The 26,206-nt window shown below is 43.4% G+C and overlaps 3 protein-coding genes across 3 annotated transcripts in view; 1 reads left to right on the top strand and 2 right to left on the bottom strand.

Annotated features, from left to right (window-relative positions):
• RNF144A (ring finger protein 144A) overlaps positions 1–3,883 on the bottom strand; it is a 58,159-nt gene extending 54,276 nt beyond the window's left edge. The window contains exon 1 of the mRNA XM_062573003.1: positions 3,806–3,883. The gene's annotated coding sequence lies outside the window, so the exon portion shown is untranslated. The remainder of the gene's footprint in view (positions 1–3,805) is intronic.
• Positions 3,884–7,936: 4,053 nt separating this feature from the next.
• RSAD2 (radical S-adenosyl methionine domain containing 2) lies at positions 7,937–12,938 on the bottom strand. Its single transcript, XM_062571145.1, has 6 exons — positions 12,584–12,938; positions 12,297–12,458; positions 11,633–11,862; positions 10,208–10,357; positions 8,819–8,851; positions 7,937–8,244 (listed from the first exon to the last, which is right to left on the bottom strand). The coding sequence occupies exons 1-6, from the start codon at positions 12,936–12,938 to the stop codon at positions 8,080–8,082; spliced, it is 1,095 nt and encodes a 364-aa protein (XP_062427129.1). The 3' UTR covers positions 7,937–8,079.
• A 2,803-nt stretch (positions 12,939–15,741) lies between these two features.
• CMPK2 (cytidine/uridine monophosphate kinase 2) lies at positions 15,742–25,851 on the top strand. The gene is made up of 7 exons (XM_062573111.1): positions 15,742–15,979; positions 18,562–18,632; positions 19,462–19,593; positions 19,690–19,804; positions 20,741–20,942; positions 22,624–22,857; positions 24,545–25,851. Exons 1-7 carry the CDS (start codon positions 15,742–15,744, stop codon positions 24,663–24,665), a joined length of 1,113 nt encoding a protein of 370 aa, XP_062429095.1. The 3' UTR covers positions 24,666–25,851.
• Positions 25,852–26,206: the final 355 nt, after the last annotated feature.

Here is a 26,206-nt window from a genome sequence, read left to right as displayed (position 1 = left end):
CAATGGACTGCTGCCTTATTGCGTTTTTCTAAATTCATCTTCATATTCCTCACTAGCTAAGTACAAGAGGCCTCCACAAGGGCTGGATGTGTCCAGCTTTCAGGTATTATCTAACTCTAATGATGCAGATGACCTACTTGCTAGAGGCTGGAGCTGGGATGAAGGTAGGTTGGAAGAAGCTTTCTCCAAGTACAACAGTGAGTTTTCACAGGTTGAGCTTTGCAGAACCAATGGTTGGAGTTTACATTTGGAGTTTTATGATAACAAGAAATAAGCCCAGTACTCCAGAAACAGAACTGTTCGTTAAATTACAACACTAATTAGTTAGTTTCCAACTGAAAGCCAGAAGTATAAAGATGTTCTAAAACGTGGAATCTAGTTGCTCACAAGCCTGTTGCAAGGCAGTGATCAAGAGAGACAAAATTGAGCACTTCAAACAGCAGGGGGAGGGGAGAGAGGCTATGCCTGAACCCCAAGGTCAGAATCTGTTGTTATCTTACAGAGAGCCTTGCAAGGCCCTTCTTCACTCCCAATTATTTCAAACAATGCTTTGGATATTTAATATAAACTTGTCTATACTATGGCATGACAAGTATTAGTTCACATCTTGCATCATTAGTCATTTCCATTCAATACAAACAGGATGTAGCTGTATTTAACTATCATAGTGCTACCTGGAACATGGCATAGCAAGGGATTTTAAATACAGCAAACTACTACCCCCTTGCTGCTCTTTGAAAAGACTGAAGTTTAGAAATAGTTGTCTGGTCAAGACTAGAACCATCTGATCAGACTTTTCCTTCTCACAAAAAAATAAATACCACTATGTCTCAATGATTCACTTTCTGTTCCTCATTTTCTCCAGTTTTACTGAGAAAGAACACTATGGTGTTATCAAAAATGTCACCATCAGCAAAAAATGAAGCTATTTGAGAACCAGTTTTATACTAGCACTGCCAGCTTCAGTATTCACTGACCACACACACAGAAAAAAAATCTGTAAGCCTCTCTGATATGATTTAAGGTACACATATTATGAAACAGAAAGTCACTCCTACTACAGTGCAGCATGCTGGCAGAAGAGCAAATGTATTTTCAACAGCTCCACTCAGCCATCAGAATTTAAAATTAGAAATTACCATTATGATTTTAGTCTAATTGCCTTCAAAAGGTCAGGAAAAAATAAACATTATGAGCATATTTCTACAAAGCAGAATAGAAAGGGATCTTATCTTAGACTGTAGTTAACTGTTGTTTTTATAAGTTACATATAGTAGAATTACTAAACCATTCAAATTGATGGGTTGGCTTGCAATTTTGTTGTTGTGGCATACGAAATGGAAAGCAATGTAGTTAAAAACAGATGTCCTAATAAAACCAGAGACTATTAATGCAACTATCTAACTATTAATACAACTCCATGGGAAATATGATGAGAGAAGACATGTACATTTTAATCCCAGTGCTATAATCAGGTCTCCAGGAAAGAAAGAGTTTACTTGTGCACTTCCAGCTACAGTATGATCAGAGTTGTATTTTTCCCTGAATCAGCACTGGGAGGGCAAACAAGAATAGTTTTCTGCCAGCCTATGAGAGCATTCCTGTAAATACAGCCAATACACTGAAGCCATTCATACCCCCAGTATGGCAGCGCAGCCAAAACTCACGGTTAAGACAGAAGCCTTGTCCTCTGGCTCAGCTGAAAAGAACTGTCAAAATTCATAGAAAAACATATTCAAAACAGAGATGTTAGTGAAGAGCACTTAAGAAAATGTGGGGAAAAAAATCTTAATTTTCTCCAAATTACTACCTTGCAATCTAGACTTTGCATATTTCGGTACTTTAAGATAACTAGCAATACTAGGCTGTGTACAACAAGAATTTGTAGATGATAAACACATTATTTGGTCCAGCAGCTACTAAAATTGAACTGAGGTGATTAGAAAGGACAGAATCAACTCTTTGTTTTACCTAAAAGACATCTCATTCAAAGCAGTCATATCAAGTTAAAACATCTGTCATTATACTCTTATTTCAATCACAGAAGCGGTTTCTCTGCCTTATGAGCAACAGACAGATTGCACAACAACATAATGACCAGGGAAGGGAGGAGTAAAGGCATAAAGCCTCTGTCTGGAAAGGAGGAGGAAAAAAAAAAAAAAAAAAAAAAAAAGCAACTCCTCAGTGAAAGCGAAAAATCTTTTTCCATTTTTCTCTTTTTATCTTATTTCTGTTGGATATCTAACAAGCTTCACATAAGGCCAGCTGGCTGTCTCCCTAAAACTACCACGAGGCAGTTATTCAAATCCTCCCACGCTGTAAAGACCCTTATAAATGCCACCAGAGCAGTTTCTTTAAAGTCACAAATCTGCCTTTGAGCACACCACATCCCCAGATGCCCCTGTCCCCTCCACCCTGCGCTATTTAAAGATCTCCTGTCCAAAAGGCAAACACAAACACACAAGCAAACAGGAAGGCCAGCAACAATCAGTCTAGCTCCAAAATACAGCAGCTGATGTCATTTACAGTAGCATTCTGCACAGAAAGATTTTAACTTCAGTTGTAGCCACTTCTACAAGAGAACTGTGAACAGAAGCGTGAAACAAAGCAATTCACTTCACTACGTAAGGTCCTCTGGCTACCCTGTGAACAATTTCAGCAAATGAAAAAACAGGTCTATTTAGATATTATCATTCACTCGTATTGTAAAACACAGAATGATTTGTTCCAGGACAGAAATGACACGGCTTTCAGTAATGCAGCAGAAATTCAAATAGTTCCTATCTTCTTCCACCATCCGATCTCATTGATATGCCTTGTTCCAGCTCCTAAGGAGCTGGAATACAACAGAACACAAGGCCTGGTTTTTCAAAATCGAGACACCCTTGATTTTAATGACTGTTGGGATCCAGGGTGCATGGAAGGGGGAAGGGAAGAAGAGAGGGCAACCTTGCTACCATAGGGTTTCTTCCAGTACATCAAAAACAGTCAGTGACAGCATCTCTTAACTTCAGTGAGGGAAGAAAAAATTACAAGCAACAACAAAACTCTCCAACTTCTGTTTTTTTTCCCTTTCATCTCTGCAGCCCATACAAATTACTTTCTCCCAAACTGCATGCTTTAAATGCTTATCAACCAGGACATCAGTCCACAAGCTGCTTTATTTTCTCCCCTTCAAAGAGTGCCTATTGTATTTCAAACTACATTTTAGAAAGGTTTTTTGGCTCATTTGTGTAAATCATAGAGCAGAAAATAAGCAAGTCTAAGTAACTGTTCTCATTACACACCCTATAATGCTCACGCAAAGCTATACCACTGGCAACCGCTTTTTTACCAACACAGCCTATAATTTATGATGGCCACGTTACACCCAGCTATTGCTCACAAAACCGAGAAAACCCTTTGCTACAACAGGAATAAAACCTGCCGACAAAGGGGCACCTGCAGGAGCTCAGGGCACCCGGTGCCCTCGTGGCCTTCGGGGCACAGCAAACCATCACCAGCAGGTACCAGCAGAAATAGCGCTATTTCCACGCGTCCGGCTCGCCCCGGAGCACGCACAGAAGGAACCGGGACCCTCCACGTCTCTGGGGGAGGGGGGTGGACACCCACGCTCCCCTCCGCGCCGCCTGAGGCCGCGGGTCGCCCCGGCCGGTCCCGGCGCCCCCGGGCGCGGCCGCCGCGCGGCGTCTCCGCCGCGGCCCCCCGCGCTGCGACGGCTGCGGCGGCCCAGCCCGCAGCGCCCGGCCCCGACCCTCGCCGCCGCCGTTGCCCAGGACGCGCCGCGCACCGCACCGCGCCTTACCGTGCCGCCGGGGGGGGGCGGCTGCGGCTCCGCGCGCTACCCCGTGCGGCCGCAGCAGCGCGCCGCCGCGGCCATGGTCCCCGCCCCGCGGCGCCGTCCGCAGCGCAGCGCAGCACGAGTGCGCGCGGGGCGGCCGCCGCCGCGGCTTTTCTCCGCCGGCGGAGGACGGTGGGGCGGGCGCGGGGGCGGGCGCGGGGCGGGGGCGCCGCGGTCCCGCCGCGCGCGCTTTGAAGCGGCCGCCGGGCTCGCCGCGCCGCGCCGCGCCCGCTCCCCGCACGGCGGCGCCCCCTGGCGGCCGCGCGAGGCGCCGCGCCGAGCCGCGCCGAGCTGCGCCGAGCCGCGCCGCGGCATCCCTGGGGCGGGGGCGGTCTCGGGCGGCCCGGGCGGGCTTCCCCGGTGCCGCGCCGTGCCGCGCCGTGCCGCGCCGTGCCGCGCCGGCGGCCCGCGGGCGCTGCTCCGCGGCCGTGCGGCTTCTCTTCCCAGGCGGTCGCGCCTCGGGTGGTGCCGATTTGACCGCCTGCGATGCGGGGACGCCTGGTCTCTGCCTGTTCCTGCCTCGGGCCCGCCAGGGCATTCAGCAGAAGAGAAAGAAGGAGGGGGGGATTTTAAAAAGGAAGGCAGAGGGATTAGATTTTCCTGCAAGAAAAGGGAAAAGGGAAACCATGATGGCCGCACGGCTTTTGTGCAAGACCAAGCAGCTGCTCTCCTGTTGTTGGTTTCTGCATCAAGCAGCAGCCAGCCTTCTTTCAGGAGGCAGACACACACAAAAGAGCAAAACGTGCTGGAGGGAGCAGCGGGCCCTCTCTGCCTGGTCCACCGGCGCGCAGCGTTCGCCCCTGCCAGGGCCGTGGCGGCGAGGGGGGACAGCGCAGCTGCCCGCCGGCCGGGCTGCCTCGCCGGGCAGGAGCGCTTGCCTCCGCGGGAAGGGCCTCGGCCCCACCGAGCTGCTGGGGAGTCCCACGGTGGGAAATATCCACATATGTGGAAGAAAAGCCTGGCAAAGACAGTGGGGGGGGGGGGGGAGGAGAAGCTAAGCAAATCCCTTCCAACCAATTCCTGCGAAAGGCTCCACTTCAGGCTCTCCAGTGCAAGAGTTTATTCTGCACCCTAAAGATGTGGCCGTGATCCTGGAGAGAAGCCACCAGCTATCTTTTCTCCATCTCTAAACTGACTAGCTTTTCTGTCTTATTTACTGTAGCAGAAGGAAATCTTTTATTTTTTTTTCCTCAGATATTTATGGACAGTTGTATCTTTTGTAATGGCCGTCATCGAAACGGCGCAGCGTGTTTTAAGTGTCTTCTCCCAGCACACCCAGGCCACTCAGGCGTGGAACAAACGCTTTTCAGCACAAGGAGAATCAACGCTGTTGTTCTGCCTTTCGGCCGAGACATTGCCACTGGCACTGCCCAGGCAGACCCCTGCGCTAATTACAGACTTCAGGCAGAATTACCACTGCCTTGTAAATGCACTCAGACTTTGTTATTATGGCTCTGGATTATACTTCTAAAAAAGAAACTAGAGATAAACTTAACAAAGTAGAAACATTTATTGCAATGTGCAACATACTAATGCATAAAGTGGTATGAATTCTGTGACAGTATCATTTAAAATTTTGTTATTTATAACATTCAAATACATCAGGTATCCTTCATACTGAAAAAGAGAACATCTGAAAATGCCACAATAGGACAGTTTTATTCCTTACTCAAGATAAATTTTTAATGATTTAACTTCATAAATTTACTCTCTCAAATTCTCATTCTCTACAAGTTTTATATATATTAATATTATATATTATAAATTATAATATATAATAATATATAATAGTATATAATACTAGTAATGTGTGTGTAATCTCTCAGCCTGGGAGCAGCCCTATTGAATTTAATATTATTTTTCTAGTCCCATGTGAAAGTTGGACACAGCTGCAGAAAGAAAGCCTAAAATCCATTTTCTTCCAGTAAAAACTGTGTTTATGAACTACAAAAGAAAATCTTTCTAGGCTAATCAAGCTGTAGCCATGTTGAAAATTAAGCCAAAGTCTTCATTTCCAATGCACACAACTGGTATTTCCTTTGGAAAAAAACTATCACACAGAGCAGAGACTTTTCCTATATTAGGTATGGTAATAAGAGGAAGTGTAAAATCTTTTGAAAGCCAACATGGAAAAACAAGAACTGAACCATCTGATGAAAGCAATCTTCAGTGTCTGTATGCTATTCAAACAATTTCACTTTTTCAGCCCCCTTTTATTCACCTTGTAGCTTCAACCTCAGCCATGGAGGATCTCTTGCAACAAAAGAGCAACCATTTACGGAGAGAAATGCCACAGCAAAAAAATCACAGCGCTTCTGGAGCTGAACGGAAATTTGTTCCCCTCACATCTGTGTGCTGTGATACAGCTGGCATTTTCAGCAGAAGCAGCAAGCTGGTAGATTTAGTGCTACACTGATGCACTAATCTTTGCTCATGCTGGGACTGAGCCAGCAGCAAAGAAAAACGCCTCTTCTCTACCATGCAGTGTATATGCTGAGGAAGATGCTAGGTTCAGCATTTGAGCAATGGGAATGAGGAAGTCAAGCACCACAATTACATAGATTTGCTTTGCCCATAGTTGCTCCTCAGGCAGAACTCCAGCTGAGGTCAGTAAAACAGCTGCCAAAAGACACTGGGGTTAATGTGTGTGGGCCACGTTTTAAGTGTCCTTAATACTAATAGAAGAAAGGAAAAATACTGAAATGTAAGTGTATAGAAATTACAGGGATTGCAGAATTCTAAAAGACATGACAGCACCATTAAGTCTGTACATTTAAAGTTAGGACAGTAAAAATGGAAACAGCACTCTGAAAAGTCTAAGAAAAATATCAACTAGCATTATCAGAAAAAAAGAGTAATTTTCTTTACATGGTGTATTTAGTGCATGCTGGGTACCAGCTGCTGCTATATTTACAAATGTGAAAAAGTCTAGGCATGCTAGCTCACTTCTATTTTGTGCAAAGCTTATCACCATTGCCTTCACATACAGCTTTGCAGGGAGGGTGACTTATTAAATTTGAAAAAAAATGTAATTATAAAGCCATAAAAATTACGGGGGAGGGGAGAGGAAAAAAAAGAAAGAGGTCAGCATATTAAATTATTGCCTTTGTGGGGGTTTTAACTTTTTCTGTATTTTAGGTTGATGCTGCAAGCTCTTTGAATCAAAGGCAGCCATCACAAACTTTGTGATGAACTTTGTCGTTTGTAATTCCTCAGTTTAGCAAAATAAAAATTATGGGAATAACACAGACCTAGCAATCAATAGAAGGCAGTGATAAGTGTGTTCCATATGATTCATTCATTCCATCAGGAATCTTCAACAGAATTGAACATAAAAGGAGAGAAAAGTAAACAAATAAACAAAAAATAAAGATTGTTGGAGAAAGGAAAATGGAGGACATTATGAATTAAAAGCAAACATTTTTAGCACTGTAAATATTTGTTAGAGTAAAGATCATTGTTGATGTGAAATAAGAAGTTGCTCACCATTGGATCAAATGCATTTCTAATATTTTGAGGAGCAATATCATGATCAGAGCATTGTTTTTTACAGAAAATTACATGCCCCAACATTTTTGCCAACACTGTTTGTGGCGTATGCAGGAGAAAAACAACATTTCTACAATTAAAAGTTTAAGAATTGTCAATTTTTAATCTTGATTTCCTTTTTGATTTATTCTTTATTAGAGACAATAATAACTAGATTCTGACCCTCTATTATCCCATGACTGCTTTCAGAGTTGGTCCTTCTGTTATCTAGCAAGGAACTGCAACATATCTTTCCATGTGAGCTATACAGAAAATGTTTTGTGATAGGAATTTTTGCTTATCAATCATTGCAGCTGTTTATAGTGAGTCAGAAATTTTTTTTTTTTTTGTTTTCTTGCATGCACACTTATCTATTGTCTTAAAACTATTTCCTGTGTAGCATTATCTTAACAGTTTGACTTTACAATCCATCATACAATAAACTAGTAACCAGATTTCAAGAATCTACTTATATGAAAATTTTGTTAGTACTTGATAATGTTCAACCAAACAATAGATATCAACATAATATACATTCTAAAAACATTCAAATATTCACCTACAGATTTGCTGAACATTGAACTGTACATATAGCACATACAGTTAAAAGCATTATATACATATATATATATACACACACATACAGGCACATATATACACACATATACACATTTTCTTCATAAAATGCACTTGCCATAACTCAGTTAGAGTTACCAGTCCAGTTTCATGTCTGCTTTACTCCACACATACTTTCCTCCTCTTTCTAGGAACATCTTCTCATCAAATCCACTGAATTTTATAGCTTCTTCTACTCCAACGTCCAGGATAGATTTGGAAGGCTCTTTTCGTCCATTTGTGCAGTTTAAAAAACGCATCTAGAATATTCATAGATAAGACCTTAGAAAGTCAGTTTGTAAAGCTTAATTTTTGAACATAATTAAATAATTTGCACTGCAATCCCACAAACGCGTGTGTAAGTTATCTGCCTATGAACAGTTTCACCATAGCCTTTTGGAAGACTCAAAAGCTCATACTGATACAACTTTGCAAGACCAAAGTCATACCAAAAATACTGAAGGTTAAAAATTTAGACTTTATCCTCAAAGTTAAGTTTCAAAGAGCCTACTTAGTTTACATGTAACTGAAGAGCAAACATTTAGATAACAACAATTAGAAAAAAAACAGCAATGGCTTGTGTAAAAGATGTGTAAGATACACTTCTAGACCCACGAAGCAATGATCATGCATACAGCCTGGCTGGGGACCCCTCGTTAGGTCATACCTACATTCCAGATCTGAATACGCTTGACAGAAAGAAATAGTATCTAGTCCTTGTACCACATGGTTGAAATTCTTTTATAGAACACATAGTAAACAGCAGTGGTTAGCACTGTTGTATACATAGGTGTATATTAACAGACAAATATCAAGGATCAAATAAAGACTTACATATTCATCCAAAATGAGGTATGAGTCCCTCATCTGTAACAGATCAAAAGAGAAGCTTAAGTTAATAGACAAACCAAAACTCCATTCTAGTGAAAAATGAAGGCCAAGACTTGAATTCCTTCAAAGTGTAATCCAAATCTTTGAACTAGTTGATGTCTTCCCTCTGATTTAAGTGAGCTTGGGTCCAACCTTTTTTTTTATTATTATTATTTTTAAACATACTGGAATGATTAAGTCATTTTCCAAATAAATGATGTGGCTATTTATGCTGGGATACTTCATTGTAACCCTAGCAAACAAATATGTTAGTGGCAGTCTCCCAGCTCAAAAAGCTCTCACTTTTTCTCTGCACCAGGATATCGGCCAACAGTTGAAATAAGTTATGTTCACCCAGCTAACTAGGCATCTCCTGCCTGACCCCTATAATTCTCTGAGTAGCTGGAATTTGCAGCTCTGTAGGCCTGGAAATCTGTTTGACCTCTTTGGGGTCCATCTCCCACAGAATCTTGACAGAAATTAGAAACAACACCTCTTCCACTATGGGACAGAAGAATCAAACATACTTTTTTTTTTTTTTTTTTTTTTTTTTTAATAGGACTTGCTGAATACCTCGAGCTCACTTTACTTAAAACAAGTAAACTGTAAACAGAGGGTCTTAGTCTCTGGAGAGGAAAAGGAAGGAAAGAGGACAGATCTAACTGTCCAATAAGACTTTAGTCTTAACCAGTCTTAAATTTAACTGGTTAAACTTAGTGTCTCCTCACTCAGTTCATAAGCTTTCTAAACAGTGAGCCCTCTAACTCCACTCATGCCACATATAGAGTTTGTAGGCATCTACCAAAAAGGTCTGGGTTCTACCAGTAGTTACTAAAGTCCTTCACTGGAGCTAACCTAAGGTAGATGGCAGCTCAGCATGTGAACCAGCTAGAGGATGTCACGAGGAATCTCTACTAGGAAACTGTGCTTGGAGTATAAACTGTGTTTGTGTTAACAGTCAGCCGTATCAGACGCTTGAGTCCCGGCAGGGCCGAGCTCTTCAGTTCCCGGGGGGTTAATTGCTTAGAGCTCAACTGTAGAAAACGCAGTTTCTACGCTTTCTGTGTTGATACCTTCACATCCAGGTAAGCGAGCATGTCGCCACACCACACCATGACAGAGTTCCCCTGGCTTCCACGGAACTGGGACCAAGCCTTTGTGCTCTACAGAAAGCCTTCCAGGATAGGACGAGCACTGCCTTTCTCCACAACAAAGCCTCTGCCAAGAGTGCTATTCTAGTACTTCTAGCCAAAGTTAACAGAGAAAGTGTTAATAATCATGAAAGCTTCTAGTTCTTAAGCCATCCTTCCAGTCTGCCAGAATAAAGCTATGAAAAAACTGTTTCAATTTTACCTTCTGATTAGACTCTGGTACTAAGCAGGAGACACCTTTGTGGCGATCCAGGAATTGTTCAAAGTCATCATCACTGATAAGAAACTTCTCTGCTTCTCGCAGAGCATCCTTGCCACTGTTCTCCCCTTCGATGAGGAGGCACTGGAAGACCTGAGGACAAAAAGCACCTGATGAAGAGTTGATGTTTTTACTTGCCTTGAGGATTAAACTGCCATGATTATTACAGCTTTCAGTTGCCTCAGTACCCGTCTTTATTTTTTCCTATCATTAGAGCCATAATGACAAAAACTGTGATAAGTGAATAGTACACGCTATAACTCAGTATAGAGTTATTTTTCATAAATTAACTGGAATAGCTTGTCTACTTAACAGCTTCCTTCTAAAGACAAAGTCCTCAAACACATCCAGAACAGACTTCAGGCAAAAAGGTGCCATTGCCACCAACACAGTCTGCAACCCCGGAAAGAAAGTAGCGCAGGAAACTTGATAAAAAGTTAAAATGGATATAATCTCTTCCTTATGTTCCTTTACTGGGATCAAAAGTTCACCTATAGTGATTTTTTCCCCTAGTTGGAAAGTATTGCTTGCATAACAATTCAAAGCTGATAAAATTCTTATTTGTTTCTATTAAATTATAATAATATAATATCAGTATACAGGAGTTATGTGGGTTCTATCACTCCAGTGTGTTCTAACAGCTGAGAAATTATTCCACAGGTCCTCGCATGTTTATAAGGTACATGAGTGACGGAGCACTGGAACAGGTTGCCCAGAGAGGTTGTGTGAATATCTCCTTCCCTGGAGATAGTCAAGGCCGCCTGGATGCAACCGTGTCTAACATGCTCTAGGTGACCCTGCTGAGCGGGGAGGTTAGACTCGATGATCTCCAGAGGTCCCTTCCAACCTTACTGATTCTATGATTCTATGATCTTTGTCTGCTCTGAAGCCAATAACATAATGTAATTAATACATTTCTAATAGAGTATTAGTGGTTAGTATATATTATACTTAGGATATTTTCTATAATAGAATATTAAGCTGCAGCGTATACTAATATAATGCTAATATTAACTCTAACGTATCATTGTACTCTAACTTTCCTTTATTCTTTCTAAACTATGGCATATTTGCATTAAAGACCTTCTATCTTATCTTCAGTGTCATACACAACTAGACCTATATAGCCTGAAATAGTAATTCCCTGGAAATATCACAATAGAAAAGATTCTTGGCATATTGGGATCCATTTAAGTATAGAAAGAGACAGAACTTGCCTCAGCATCGTGTAACATTAATAACAACTCTGCTTATACCACCCCAAGTTGGAGCTGGAGGCCAACTTAGGTAGTTACATGTTCAGACAATTCCAGAATTTCACTTCACCGCTGGTGAGGAGAAGATAACTTATAATACGTATTACTTTACCTTCCAGCGCACAGGGTTGAGTGCCTTGATCTGTTCATTCATATCTTCCTCAACATTAAATCTGTTGATGACCGAATTTATTTTGAAAGCAACAGCATAATCTTGACACCACTGTCTCAGTTTATGCAGATTTTCCACATGGTTCTTCTTCCCTTGACCACGGCCAATTAAAACATTGACTTCCTCATCAAAACTATCACAAGAAATCGCCAAAATGTCTAAATATTCACCTGAAAACAAGTTTTAAAAATTATTTAACATCCATATCTTCAGACAAAGGTTGTCAAGAGTGTGTCCACTTTCAGTCACTTATGATCTGTCACAAAACGTCCCATAAATACTGGTCTGTGGAATAGTACGAACCACAAAAGCCACAGCATCAGCATCTTCAGCATGTCCTCCACCAGCATGAGGGACACACTTTGATTTTATCAGACTATTATACCAAAGAGGTACTACTACAAACTGCACATGTGCACAACATATAATTAACAATATTTCACTGATATTTATTTTCGTTTGGCATTTATTGCAAGCAACCCACTAACAAACCATCTCCCATTTGCCCACTTGCACAAAAGAAAAAAAAAATCTTGCCATGGGGCTGCACTGAGGAAGCTCCCAAACCAAGTCAGTGTTTCTGTGCGTGTCCATTTTTCCTTACCATACTTCTTGAACCACCGCTCTCTAATCATGCTGCCATTGCTCACTATGCTGACACTTGGTAGCTTCAAATCCTGCTTGCAAAACTGGACCAGTTTGCCCACAAACTCGCCTCTGTCGTGAAGAAATGGTTCTCCTCCCGATAAGTTTATTTTCTCCATTCCTGTGAAGGGACCAGAGACAGGAGGCTGCCGTGAACCTCCCGCTGCCTGCGCACCCACCCGGCGCCCGGCGGCGGCGGCAGCGCTAAGAGCTCCCGGTAACGCCGCTAGGTCCTGCCGCACTCACCCGCCGCCTTGAGCATCGCCAGCCCGCGCTTGGCCTCCTCCAGGGGCAGCACGAAGGAGGTCTTGGCCGTGTGGAAGCAGAAGCCGCACTTGTAGTTGCACTGGCGGGTGAAGTGGTAGTTGACGCTGGTGGGCGTCGGGGCCGCCCCGTCGCGCTCCTGCTCCCGCTGGGGCCGGGGCCCCGCGGCGGCGCGGGGGCCGGGGACCGAGACCCGCCGCCAGCTGAGCAGGGGCAGGGGCAGGGGCAGGGACCAGGGCGCCAGGCTCCAGCACAGCGCGCCCAGCCGCCCGCGCAGCGCCGCCAGCACCACCCGCGCCAGCGCCAGCGGCAGCCGGCCCAGCCCGGCCAGCTGCATGGCTCGGCTCGGCTTCGTTTGGCTCGGCTCGGCTTTACTTGGCTCGGCTCGGCTCGGCCGGGCTCGGCTCGGCTCTTGCATCGGGGTGTGCAGCGCCCCGCGCTTAAGAGCGCGGCGGCGGCAGCCCGCCCCGCAGTGCCGCGGCGCGGAGAAACGCTCGGTTTCGCTTTCCTTTTCCGCAGAAGGGAAACTCGGCTCCGCATCCTCCCGCCCCCCACCCTCCCCAGCGTGCTCCGGCTCCCCGCGCCCCTGCTCCTCGGCCGCGGCCCGCCGCGCAGGGTGGAGCGGCACCCGTCGCCCTGAAACCGCGCACCCCCAGGGCCGGCGGATGTCACCTGAGAGGGTGCGGGCACCTGCTGCGGGGCATCCGGGCTTATTCACACCCTCTGGGTCGGTGTGGTCTCAGTGGCTCCAGTCCTCTCAGTTAGAGAGGGTGAAAGGAAGTGAAAGCTGAACTTGTATAATTATGTCACATCTTCTCAGGGATACCCATTAGCTATTTAAGTTTGAAGAGGTCTACACAGTTCTCCAGGCCAGGGAGGCAGATGACTGCCGCAGGTTAATGAAAAAAAAAAAAAAAAAAAAAAAAAAAAAAAAAAAAGCTTAAAGTATATTTAATTCTTCATCTCCAAGGCTGCCTAAAGCACTTCAAGCACAGCTGGCAAATGTGGCAGCTGCCTGAGGTGGCACATTGCCAGGTGCAGATGAATGCCTATCCTGGCAGTGCCAAGAGGGACCAAGTACCCAGTTCTTGTATTCCTCGAGTCCTTTGTGGCACAACGAGAGAGGACTCACGAGGCTTGTGTTACAGCAACAGTCGCTATCTTCAGCACAAGGATGCACTGCATGCCCTGTCAACCTCGCACCCTGCCTTTCTCCCTGGAGTGCTTTGTCCTTGTTCTTGCTTGGCCAATGTCAATGTTGCCATGCTGCTGAGATTCTGAGCCAGGTCCGTATGAATACTCAAACCTGCTCAAATCTGAACATCCACAAACTGTGGGATGACTAGCAGGTTTAAATTAATGCTTCGCTCACTTCCATTTACCTGCCAGAAATGCTAATGTAGCAGGACAGACTTGGCATCAAGTTAGATTCTTCTTCCTCCTTAAAAAAAGAAAAAAATCCAAAATGAAATGAAAAAAAAATAAAAGCAGTAGGAGAATTAGCTTAATCCCATTTGCCACTTTTAATGGGGAATAATGCTTGTGAATAAAAAGTCTTTCAGGTAGATTAAATAGTACTGTCATTTGCTATCCTTAATTTCCCATCACATTTCCTTGATTTTCCTAGAGCTGGTCTGCTGACTTACTAAGGGCTGGATTAATGAATAATTAATTCAAATTTTCCCATTCAAGCAATATTTAGTTTCTCTGTCAGCTCTTTCTTATTGGAACTGATTCATACCAGTAGGTCAGGAAGCAAGACTTTTTCCTTTATCTAGTTCTGCGACTACTGTTTTGCAAAGGTATTGTTGCACCATGATGGGAAACATTTTCATTCCCAAGGCTTCCAAAATTGTCCATAGCTTGTCAGTAGAGATCATTTGAACTTGTTACCATGGACCTGTGGGTCCTTCCAGTTCCTCTAAGGTTACATAAGATACAAGTTGTAGAGAGAACACCTGCGGAAGATCCGGTGAGGAGTCAGTGACTGAGAGAGTATGTGGTGGCCGGCCCAGCGTGTGAAACTATACACTGACCAAATTCCTCTCAGGGCCAGGTGTGCATATTCCATTTTGTCAAACAAGGACTAGCTGCTTCCCGGGCAGTAGCTGCCCATGGGTAGCACAGCTGAGAAAAGTAGACGTAAGGGCCCTTACGAACAAGTCGTGATAACAAATAATTAAACCCATCCTGCTTGACCCCTTGTGAACCTTGAATGTCTGTCTGTCAGTATCCAGTCTTCTCTTGCCTGCCCTGTGGTCACATTTGACGTAATTGGTGGAATACTGGTGTGGAGATGCCTCTTTGGGGGTGAAAGGATGAGAGTGAACCAGATTCCTGGTGGCCCACTATGGGTTGGTGGGCACCCGTAGCTCGCATGCTGGAGGCATGGGTCACCCCTGCAGCACGTCTGGAACTAGAGATTGGGCCAAGGGTTTTCCCAGAGTTACTGTGGAGCTAGTTTACAAGCTCCAGTTGGAAAAAGCAGAGCTAGTGGCACGAAAGGCAGCATGGGATCTGGGGTGGATCTTCCTGTCTGCACTCCGCACCCTGGAAGAAGTGCTATTGATACAACGCCAGCAAATTAGGCTATTGGAAAGTGATCTTGAAGCTGCTAAGGAGGCTCCACAAATGACTCAGGAGGTTGTGACAGCAACTGCAGATTGAGCCAAGAAGCTGGAGCACCGATGTGCTGTTTCAGCCACCTGCATTGCAAACCACCTGTGGTGATGGGGGGAGTGGCCTGGCTGTGTAGCACTGATGTGAAAAGTGGATTGGGATCCGTAAACTTGGGATGGAAATGCCTGGGTCTCCATCAAGCACCACAACTCAGAGTCAGACATAGAGTATGAGAGGGAGGCAGCTGCCTGGCTGGTGTCAGAGTAGCAGCTTTCTGGACCAAATGCAGCCAATTTGCAAGGGATGGCAACTACTCATGATTTTAAAGCATCAGAGCTGCAGCTTGATATGCAGGGCTGTTTCAAGCAGCAGCCCCAGGAGGTCTTACTGGAGTGCCAGCTAAGGCGATAAGACCACAGGGCAGAATCAGTTTAGAGGAAAGGGCTCTGTCCCAGGATCCCAGGCTGCACAACACGATCTGCACCCCGCAGCTGCAAAACCAAAAAGTTTCTCCCTCTCTAATGGAGTGGGTGCTGGGTGCAGCACACTTAACTCAGACGACTGCCACAGACATCGATGACGGGCTCACTGAGTGGACTACCATTGCAGCAGGGATAAACCAGCTGCAGCAACTAGGGATGTTGTCCAGAATTTACTCCCCTGACTTTACCCAGGTACTCCGGAGCAAAACCGTACAGATTAAGATGCTGCAGACTGCCTCCTCTCCATCTCAAAGCGATGGTGCTGCCTATGATCAGGGTAGAACTGCCACAATGTGGGAAGCCGCAGTGCTACTATTTCGATAAGTAGGAGTGTTCCCTGTTAGTGGAGATAAGAAGTCCAGAAACAGGAAGGAAAATGTGAAAAAGAAAAAAGGCATGGGTCGCAGCGCTATGTTGTGACACTTGCTGTAAGCTGGCATGCCATGGTGGGAGGTGGACCTAAACCCAGTGCAGAGCTGCTCAAGAGGTGGCTGCAGCTGCAGCCAGAACAGGGTGCAGCCCCGGGGGCTGGGAGCGTGGCGAGCAGCCCGGAGAGTACAAGGGGGCTAGCAACACTCACTGCCCCACCGACAGCATCCACAGAGCGGGAGCTGCCAGCAGTACAAGAACAGGCCAGACAGCGTTGCTCTCCTTGCACCTGCTCAGCTCCATGGTGAATCTGCAGAGGGCAAAAGCTGGGGGAGGTATGGCAAATTGAGCTCACATATGGAGCCTTAATACAGGAAGATGTACACATGAGCTCCAGCTCAGGAAGTATTTAAAGACATGCCTCCTCAAATCTGGGACAATATGCCAGAAGACAATCTCTAATCTGTGTCCTTTCTGTACTGTTCCCCAAACATCTGGCAGCAGCCATCATCACAGACACAATAGGTGGATCTTTCATCTGACATTGTAACTTTCATGGTCTTATAATCTTATCCTCGCATCATTTTCTTCACTATCCTTAAATTTTATTCCACATGAAAACAGCTATTTCCCATTCTTATGTATTTTATGTACTCGTAGGCCTTCAGCTTAAGTAATTTCTCTCATTTCCTGCTGTGTGTCTCAGACAGCTGTTTATCTACACTACAAGACTGTGCACTTAAATATACTTAAAGCTACAAGCTGACTTACTTTTGCATTATTTTTTTTGTCTTTTCCACTTTGTGTGGATCACAGAGTGGTCGAGTGGTCATACTGCTTCTTGTTGTGACTATTTCTTCCCTATGGCTACATATAAGCAAAATAGGTCCTCAAAGATGGAAAGAGGTTACAGCAGAATAGTGTTTTTTTTACATAACTAACACATCTGCTCTTCAAAATATCCTTTCACATTCTACAGAACATGATAATACTCCTTGCGAAGAAATTAAAAAGTGCTTAGCATATATTTATTTTAAAATAGATTCATACTTTCTATACTGACCTTAAATACAGACAAAGATCCATCTTGGAGACAGAAAGCAGATGTGGTTACCTATATTTTTACCTGTTTGCATATAATGTAATAGGAAGGACCTAAAATCTTACACTTTTAAGAAATTAGGCAGTAGGGTGGATACCATAGGCATCTTACAAATTATATCACAAGCATATGATAAATAATGAAGCATCAGCAACTTGCATGCAGGACTAGATCAAAACAACGATATGGGGTTTGTGGTGGACAGGGAAAAGAGGAAATGAAAGTGAAACCTTTCCATTTATTCAGCAGGGAGGGGAAAGGTAACTGTGGTATCAGGAAGCTGGAAAACCGGAGAGGCAATGACCTAGGTAGCTCAGCGAGGAACAGAAACAGTTTTCTCAAGTGAAACTTGGCTACAGAACTATTGGACCTCACAAAACTGAATAAACAAATAAGTGGCAGATGAGATTCAGTATAAGGTAATGCATGTAAGAAAAAATGATGAAGTGAATGGAGCAGCTGCCTAACAAGGGATTGGGGCTCTTCATTTCCCACATGATGAAGCTGAGGGGGACATCTGAGCACTATTTACAGAATAACAAATGTGATAAATAAGCTGAATGTGGCACTATTATTCACCAAGCCTGCAATATTATTAGAAGGGGGAATTTATTGAAACTGGTAGGATATGAGTTTGAAATGGATTAAAAAAAAATCTTTCTACACAGCCTGTGCACACAGCTGGAATTTGGGGGCACAGAGATTTGTGGAGGTAGACTGTGTCACAGAGTCAAAAAGGGCTTTAGACAGATTTATGGACAACAGATTCATTAATAGGTGCAAAAGGAATAGGTGAACATTCCTAATCCAATGACTGTGGATGCTGAAGAAGGCTCAAGGACTGTGGCAAGAGACCACAAATAAGTTAGCTTATGCACAGCATGTCCTGTCAATGTTGGAGACAAAATATTGGGCTAGATGGGCATTTATCTGAGTCAGTAGTGCATTTTCTTGTGTTCTAAAAGTTAATATTAATTGGCTTATTACGTAACAAACCATGTCTGACCACGTTTTCTGCCATCCGTACCAGGGCCCGTCGCTGTGTGTTTATGAACGAGGTGAAACAATGCAAGAGTTCTGATATGAGGAATTGATTTTTGCCTTGAAAAAGCTAGGTTTAGTACCTGCTACTGAGCCTGTATTTGAATGGCCTTCATGGCTATATTCCCAGTTCTTGCTCTGTCTCAGCCTGGTGACTGGTGTCCTTAGCACTGGCAACTTCCAACTGATATAGCTGATCTCTACTATCCTGTCACTGCTTACCAGTTGCTCCATTCTCCCTGCAGACCTGTCAAACAAAAAAATATTTGTGCATTATCCTTGAAGCTGACCAGAGGAGGACATCAAGTTACTGCTGAACTCTTGTCAGAAGATATGTTCTCTTGTAGAATATGCTCCTTCAGAAGATGCATCAGAAGCTTATGCAGGCTTATCTCTAAGTGGTAGCTTTCTAACAATTGTGAGAGCAAAGCAGAAGTCTGCAGAGGTGCACATTCTCATATTTCTCAGATTATATATTTTAAAATCTCAAAATGCACATTCTGGACAATATCATCCACAGCAGCTGTCATGAAACTAAGTAACTATTACAGCTATTTGCATTGCTTCTGGTTCCTGCCTCCAAATCGATGAGCACTGAAACTGGTCAAAGGACATTAGCCTGTACCTAAAGCCATCATAAAGCTAGGAAAACACTGCAGGCTTGTAAAAGACCATTCACTTTACTTCTAAAATCGTTTAAGTCTCATTGTCAAGGCAGGGAATAGCACAAGCGTGGGGTTGAGTTACCAATGCGCCCTGGCAGCACGTGCTACTTGGGCACAGTAAAACAGCAAATCAATTCGATTTGGCTTATGGGCTCGCTGGTCTCTCTGGGCCGGTCCGAAGCAGCTGAGTCTCGCTGTGCTTCTGACTTCAGTTGTGGACGTTTCCGTTGGGGCTAGACCAAATCCCACGGCTACAACCGTATTTGCTGCTTTTATTCCTCACCAGCAGAATCATTTCCAACCCCTGGGGGCTCGGCCGCGCTGACGCTGCTCCAGGCACGTTCCCCGCTCCCCGCGGGGCAGCACAGCAGCGAGGCGCTCCGCGCCGCGGGCCCTCGCGGCACGAGTTTCGTTTCCCGCCGTGCTGCCCGGCCGCCGCCGCCCCACGCACCACTTTCGTTTCGCGGGGCGCTGCCGGGCGCGCCGCTCCGCGCGGGAACGCGCCGCCGCTGCGCGATGCCGCCGCCGCCGCCGCCGCCGCGCAAGAGCTTCCTGCTGCGGGACCCGCGGGCCGCGGCCGAGCGGCGCCCGGCGGAGCCGCTGCGGGCGCGGACGGCGCCGCGGCCGCCGCTCGCCGCCCGCGGGGCGCTGAGCGCGCTGGCGGCGGGCGCCCTGCCGCCCTCCGCGCCCGCCGCCCGCGCCCGCCTGCGCCAGGTGAGCGCCGCGCCGCGCCGCGGGGAGCACCGCCCCGCTTGGAAGGCGCGTAGGCAGCGGGGCGGCTGGAGTGAAGGGATGGCTCTGTCCTTGCAGTGCGCGTCCGCAGTGCCCGAGGCCCGCGCTGTGCTCGACATACTGGAGAAATGCCCGCGGCACCCGAAGAAGGGGGATTTTCCCGTCATAGTCGTGGAGGGACTGGATGCAACAGGTAAGGGCACGGTGGGAATGAAGGACGGAGGGTGAGAAATAGCTGAAAATAGTGATGACCCAGGCTTTCATTCCTGCGTAAGGCTTCATTCAAAAAAATCCCTGAAAACCTGTGACATACTTGGATGAATTAGTAATTATAAATATCAGTCTATCTTCCCTTATTTGGACATCCCAAACAATCTATGCTAATTTTCATTCAGTGGATGAATTCCTTATCCCTATCTATGTAAATGAAAGAATACAAAAGGCAGAGTATTGGAAATTAAATTGCTTTTGAAGTTCAGGAAACATAATTTTCCCACAGAGTTTTCAAATAAGTAAGATAGTGATAGTCTGAGAAACTGGTAGCTGCTTTCTGAATAACTTTACTTTCTGTATTTTCATAGAATCCGTAAAAGGTTGGAGGGGACCTCTGAAGATCATCTAGTCCAACCCTCAAACAAGGGCCCTTACAGGAATTGAACCTGCAACCTTGGCATTATGAGCACCATGATCTAACCAACTGAGCTAAACCTTTTCAGTAAAAAAAAAAAAAAAAAAAAAAGCCTGAAAATCCCCTCTAAAAAGAGTGCATTAGGTAAACAGTATGATGATAAAAATTAATCAGTGTGGCAACATCCATGTAGACTGTCAATTAGAAAATTACTGGAATGCTTGTATAGAGAAATTGGTATGTATAATGCATTTAAAGCAGGGAAGACAGACAGCTGGCAAGAGGGAGGAGAGAAGGCCCGTAGCATAGAAAGTGGAGTAGTAATTCCTTGGATCAGACTGATAATGATTTTCTGCTGAAAACCTTATCACAGCACTCTCGAGTTACAAAGTCAGGTGTCAGGGCAGGAATGAAATGAAAAGAGCATTCTTCTAGTTTTTAAAAGTCAATTGTATCTGACATGCGTTATGACAAATATCTCCTTTTGTAAATGAAATGCAGGCAAAACCACTGTAACCGAGTCTGTTAAGGATGCCCTGAATGCTGTTCTGTTAAAGTCACCACCAGCTTGCATCAGCCAGTGGAGGACAACATTCGATAACGAACCAGCACTCATTAGAAGGACTTTTTATGCTGCGGGCAACTACATTCTTGCTTCAGAAATAGCAAAAGCATCCATTCAGTCACCTGTGATTGTAGACAGGTTTGTAAATTTAAGAAATCCTATTTTAACAGTGCCACCACCCAATCATTCAGTGTTGCAAGCAAAACCTGTCAGTGATACTTTCTGGGATTCTTCTCTTTGGGGGCGCTACTTTGCAGGTAATCTGATAAATGCAAGTCTGCAGAAGAATAATACTTAAGAGTAAAGTTGTGTCACCGCACTGCTCATAACTGGTTCTAGTTCACTTGCGAAGTGTGACGTCTTCAGCCAGGAGCGGTGGAGGTGTGTGCTGCGCAGGCTGACCCAAAGCAGGGCCCGGTGATGGGAGTGCGGGCGGCTGAGCGTGGCTGCCTCTAACGAGGCTTTGAGATATGGCTGGATCAGAGTGACTGACTTTTAGATAGACTTCCTCTTTCAGGATGTAAAGTCAGAAGTCTGCTTCTCCCTTTGTACACAGAGCCACTTAATTTGCCCATTTTATTTATTCAGAAGTATGATCATTGCAATTTATGTCCTTGACTCATCTGTTAACATTATTATATTTTTTTCTGATCCTTTTACTTCTGACTTTTAGCTCCATTTTTCATTTCACAAGTCCTTTATAAATCATCTTATGTTGCATTTTCTTTTCTGTATTATTTTAATTTATTTTTTTTGCTTGTTTTTTTTTCTTTTCATTACATGAAAAAGATTAGATTTACCCAAGAGCAGATAGGATTTCATTTTCAAACCAATCTTTCTCTAATTTTAACCAATCAGTCCCTTCTGAATGCCTAGATATTCATTTTACAATGGAAATAGTTGGTACTGAGCAAGTTTTTAAAAAAAATGGCTCTCATTTTGGTGGCTTTAAATGGCACTGAATTCCTTTGACATCAGACTCCAGCAGTTATACCTGAATGAAAGTATGTAAGTCCTTTCTGGACTTATATTAAGTACATATATTTGAACTCAATGGAATTGTTGTCACTTGGGTTTCTGCTGTTGGTTTTGTTTTATTCATGTCTTTTCTTGCTTTCACTGTGTACACAGGTTTCAGTATTATTCTTAATAAAGAAAGTCTAGATGCAGTTTGAAACTCTTCTCTTACTTCAGCAGACATACTGTAACCTCTCCCCTACAAGCACACTCAGAAGCTGCTTGTAGATGTGTGGGTGCTATTTCTAATCATCATCAAAACCACTAAAGTATATAAAATACAGTGCCTCATAGTGGTTGCAATGATAAACACAGGTGAAATGCACAACTGTTAATAAAGTTCTGTCTTTCATAGTTGAAAACTATATATTCTCTAGCAAATCTGTTGCAAAAAGTGGCATATTTTTAACCACAAAAAAAGGTCTTGGTATTTGGATTTGGACATATATTGTAACTCCTTCTCATTTTGATATCGTTACATGAAAAGTAGTTGTTTGACAGCAGTATTTGGAACACTGTTTGCCTAATATGTACCTTTTGGCATATGTTTTAATTAATAATTCACAGTAATTCTAAATATTTTATTGAGAGTTATTGCTATTTTAAGAAATAATTGATGGCACAGAATCATTCTTTACAGTTCCCTTCAAAATCACAGGGTCACCTACCTAGTCATTATTGCACTTACGGTCGTACTGAGATCTACATTTTATATTACTGAAGTATTAGTTTATTATTATACTGAAGTATTTAGTTTATTAGTTTTTAAAAGTTCTCTCTCCATTTTGTATTTTCCTGTCAGATACTGGCACAGCACAGCTGCCTATGCAATTGCCACTGAAATAAATGGGAAAGTCGAGGATCTTCCACCGGCTCACCATGAGGTGTACCAGTGGCCTGAGGATCTCCTTAAGCCTGATCTTGTTCTACTCCTGACTCTCAGCCCTGAGGAGAGGATCCGGCGGCTGCAGGGTCGAGGGCTGGAGAAGACAAAGGAGGAAGCTGAGCTGGAGACTAACAGCTTGTTTCGCCAAAAGTATGCTTTAATGAGGAGTAAGAGGGTGGGGGCAGTCTCAGCTCCTTCAGTCTCAGGAGCAAAATGTTCTGCTCACATTATTGAGAATGGTTTTCCATATGTTTAGGCTTTGGGGATTTTTTTTGGGGGGGTAATAATTTGTAGCTGACAAGGAGAGTTATTTCTCATGGAAGATATTTGAAAGCTGCAGGTGGAGAATTTCATTCTCTTGTAGTGGAGTTCTGAGTCAAAACATTGTCTTTGACATTGCCATTCTCCCCTTTGGATTCCTTTTTGATGTCCACATGATATGCTTGACATTATGTGACACCTAATGAGTAGTGAATATCATATGTGTGTTTTGAGTAAACATATACTCTGGGGTATATGAGACATCTGCCTGAGGCTGGCAGATATGGCACAACCTATGGACCCCTTCTGGACTAGCAGCTAGAAGCTAAATGAGATACTCTAAGGCATCTCAAGCATTACCAGATACACGTTGAGGCAATTGAACTGCATTCTAGGTATCCTACTTCAGGGTGAGCTGAATTGCTATCTGGGCTCCCCTGACTGTATTGGTTAGATTATCTTCAGTGAAAGCTGAGACACCTATGGCACTTGCAGACACTTCCATGCAGATGCTTGAATATAGCTACTTGCAACCACAAATCTCAAAGCCGAAATACATCTCTGGCATTTAACATTTCCAGGGATGACGTACCTTAAGAACATCCATTGCTTAGTTTTGACATAAACTCTGTGTAGATACACACATTTGAACCTACAGAATGACAAGTGAGCTGAGGGAACTTGATGCTATTTAAGAAATTTAAGAATCTTTTTTTTCTTTTTTTTTAAAAAGAATCTGCTATTTCTCAATGCCTCTACAAAAACTTTATGTTATTTATGTTTTTTAATTATGTCAACCTCTATGTGAGAACAGTTGAAGTCTTGCTCAACTGCTTTTATGACTTGAGCCCTGAATGTTTGACATCATTATTAATTCTTGTTGGAACAGAGAAAATGATATTCATTGCTCATTCATATCCTCAGAGGCTAACTATGAGAGAGCTCTGTGTTATGAGAAAATTTCTACTCTAAGCAAGGAGGTTTTCATACTGTTTTCTGTTTCAGCAGCTGGTAGAAAGTGATGAATTAGTAAATGGAGGGTTAGTAAAGTTGGATTTCAGAAAAGGGTTAAATGATGTAACTTTTCTGCAGTTTTCCAGTGACTCCAAGCTTAGGTCAGTGAGCACAGCTGCACACCATGCCATACTCTGCACAGACACTGTAGCTGTCTCTGAATAAATTAGCTCAGGCATTAGAAGAAGGCTGTCCAGTATGCCACTAAACTGTACTGTTTCCAGTGCCCAAGCCTGAAAAGAAAAAAAAAAAAAAAAAGAAAAAAAAAGGAAAAAAAAGAAAGAAAAAAAAGAAAAAAAAAGAAAGAAATACTTTAGTATCAAGACATGAGACTATTGATAGGGATCTGTAAATCAGGGTCATGGAGATTATGCTCTTTGAGGTTCTTATCACAATAGTTACTGATGACTTATTGCTCTTTGCAGTAGATTTCATTCTTAGCTTCCTATTACATTTTTTTGTGTCTCAGTGCCAATACTTTCTCGTGAGATGGATAACTAATTATGCCATTTCATCTCCCTACAATGTGTGGTTTCATTTCTCTTGTTTTATTTTTAAATAGAGTTGAAGAGTCCTACAGAAGGATGGTGAATCCTGCATGCCAAGAGGTTGATGCCAGCCCCCGCAAGGAAGAGGTTCTCAAGACAGTGTTACAATTAATTAAAAAACATTGTGCTCTGTGAAAACAGATTCTATGTAACACCACTTAAAGATACTTTTTATTCTCCTCTGTTTCTGCTACCTGAAAACACACTATGATGTATTTTCTTCCGCAGATGAATCTTTTCTGTCTTCTATCTACAGTAATTGTGGCAGGTTATCTATTTCACTGTTGCCTAGTATACTTTTCTACATAGGGCAAAATACAGTTTCTATTCATTCAGCATTCCTAGCAGAGCCACAAACATACCACAGCATTGTATCAGGTCTGTAAGTGCTGCGGTGACATTTCAAGATGTCATCATGTTGCATCATCACAAGGAGAACCTGCTCCTGAGTACCAAAATTCAGTAGATTGCAGCAGGGATATTAGGTACAGAAGGAGATGCTGGAATTTAATACAACAGAAAGCCAGGAAAATGATCATTACATTTAGGAACAGAGATCCTGGTGGTCAAGTACTGTTTTCTGGAACAGAGGATGAACAGTCACTGCTATGATGAGCATCTGCTGGAAAATATGTGGTAAATATGAGCTAGCAAGCATTTTGGTCTCTAAGCCTGTTGACAAGCCTGTTAATTTATGCAAATGAAATATCAATTAATTTCAGAAGGAAACAGGAGAATGCTGATGTATTAGAAACAGAGACCTGAGAGGAACCTGAAATTAAAAATATTTGGTAAATAATTACTGAAGTATTTTTCTGCACAGCATTTTCTCTATCTGATTAATAAGATTGTTAATATAAAATTTTGTTCCTTTGAGACAATGTGAAATGAAAAACCATAGAAAATTTGAGCCATGAAAATGATTGTACCTTTGCTTTCTCCCTCCTCCAAATGTGCTGAATATGAAAGCTGGCAACTGTCAAGACCTCAGTTCTGCAAAGCCTTATTTTTATGTATGTTGCTTTCACTATCATTATTCTTAAGTATAAAGCAAAACGTATGAGTAAGTCTTTGTGAGGTCAGACATGAGCAGCAGTTCAAGAAAGAACCTAAATAAAATGTCATTTTATTTAAAACACTGTTTATGCTTTCCTATGTTAAATACAATTATTTGTGAATCTGTCCTATCAGTAAAAATGTACTCAGAATTACAGTTCCTGTATCCAATCCATATATGCAAGGGGAGAAGGTCGTAGAAAGAAAAACTTCTAAAAATCATATGTTCATATGTTTTGTTAATGTAGCAATTAATATTTTTGATTATATGCTGTTAATGTAATAAATCTGTACTTACAGTTAAAATGTGCTGTTGTATTTGGTTTATTATCTGTACAGCAGTAGCACTGGGTTCACTGCATGTGCCGTGTGGGTACACAGTTGTGGGTGATCCACTTTGTGTTTCTGCCACATTTTTGTCCACGGTGTCTAAAAAGACTTTACTAATATTTCTTTTACTTTACCAGTGCTCTCAGAAGGTGTGTAACAATACAAGAGGTTTCTTGTGGCTACTGATAGGCAGCCACATGTGGGAAAGAAGCAGCAGGAATACACAAAAGCTTGCTGCGAAAGGAAGCAGTGAGCCGAGGTCGGCCCCAGACGCGGGAGGAGTGCAGAGC

This window comes from Rhea pennata, chromosome 3 (genome assembly GCF_028389875.1).
Source record: "Rhea pennata isolate bPtePen1 chromosome 3, bPtePen1.pri, whole genome shotgun sequence".
Classification (NCBI taxonomy): Eukaryota; Metazoa; Chordata; class Aves; order Rheiformes; family Rheidae; genus Rhea; species Rhea pennata.
The sequence above is the reverse complement of the archived record's forward strand: the minus strand, read 5'-3'. Positions and strand labels throughout refer to the sequence as shown.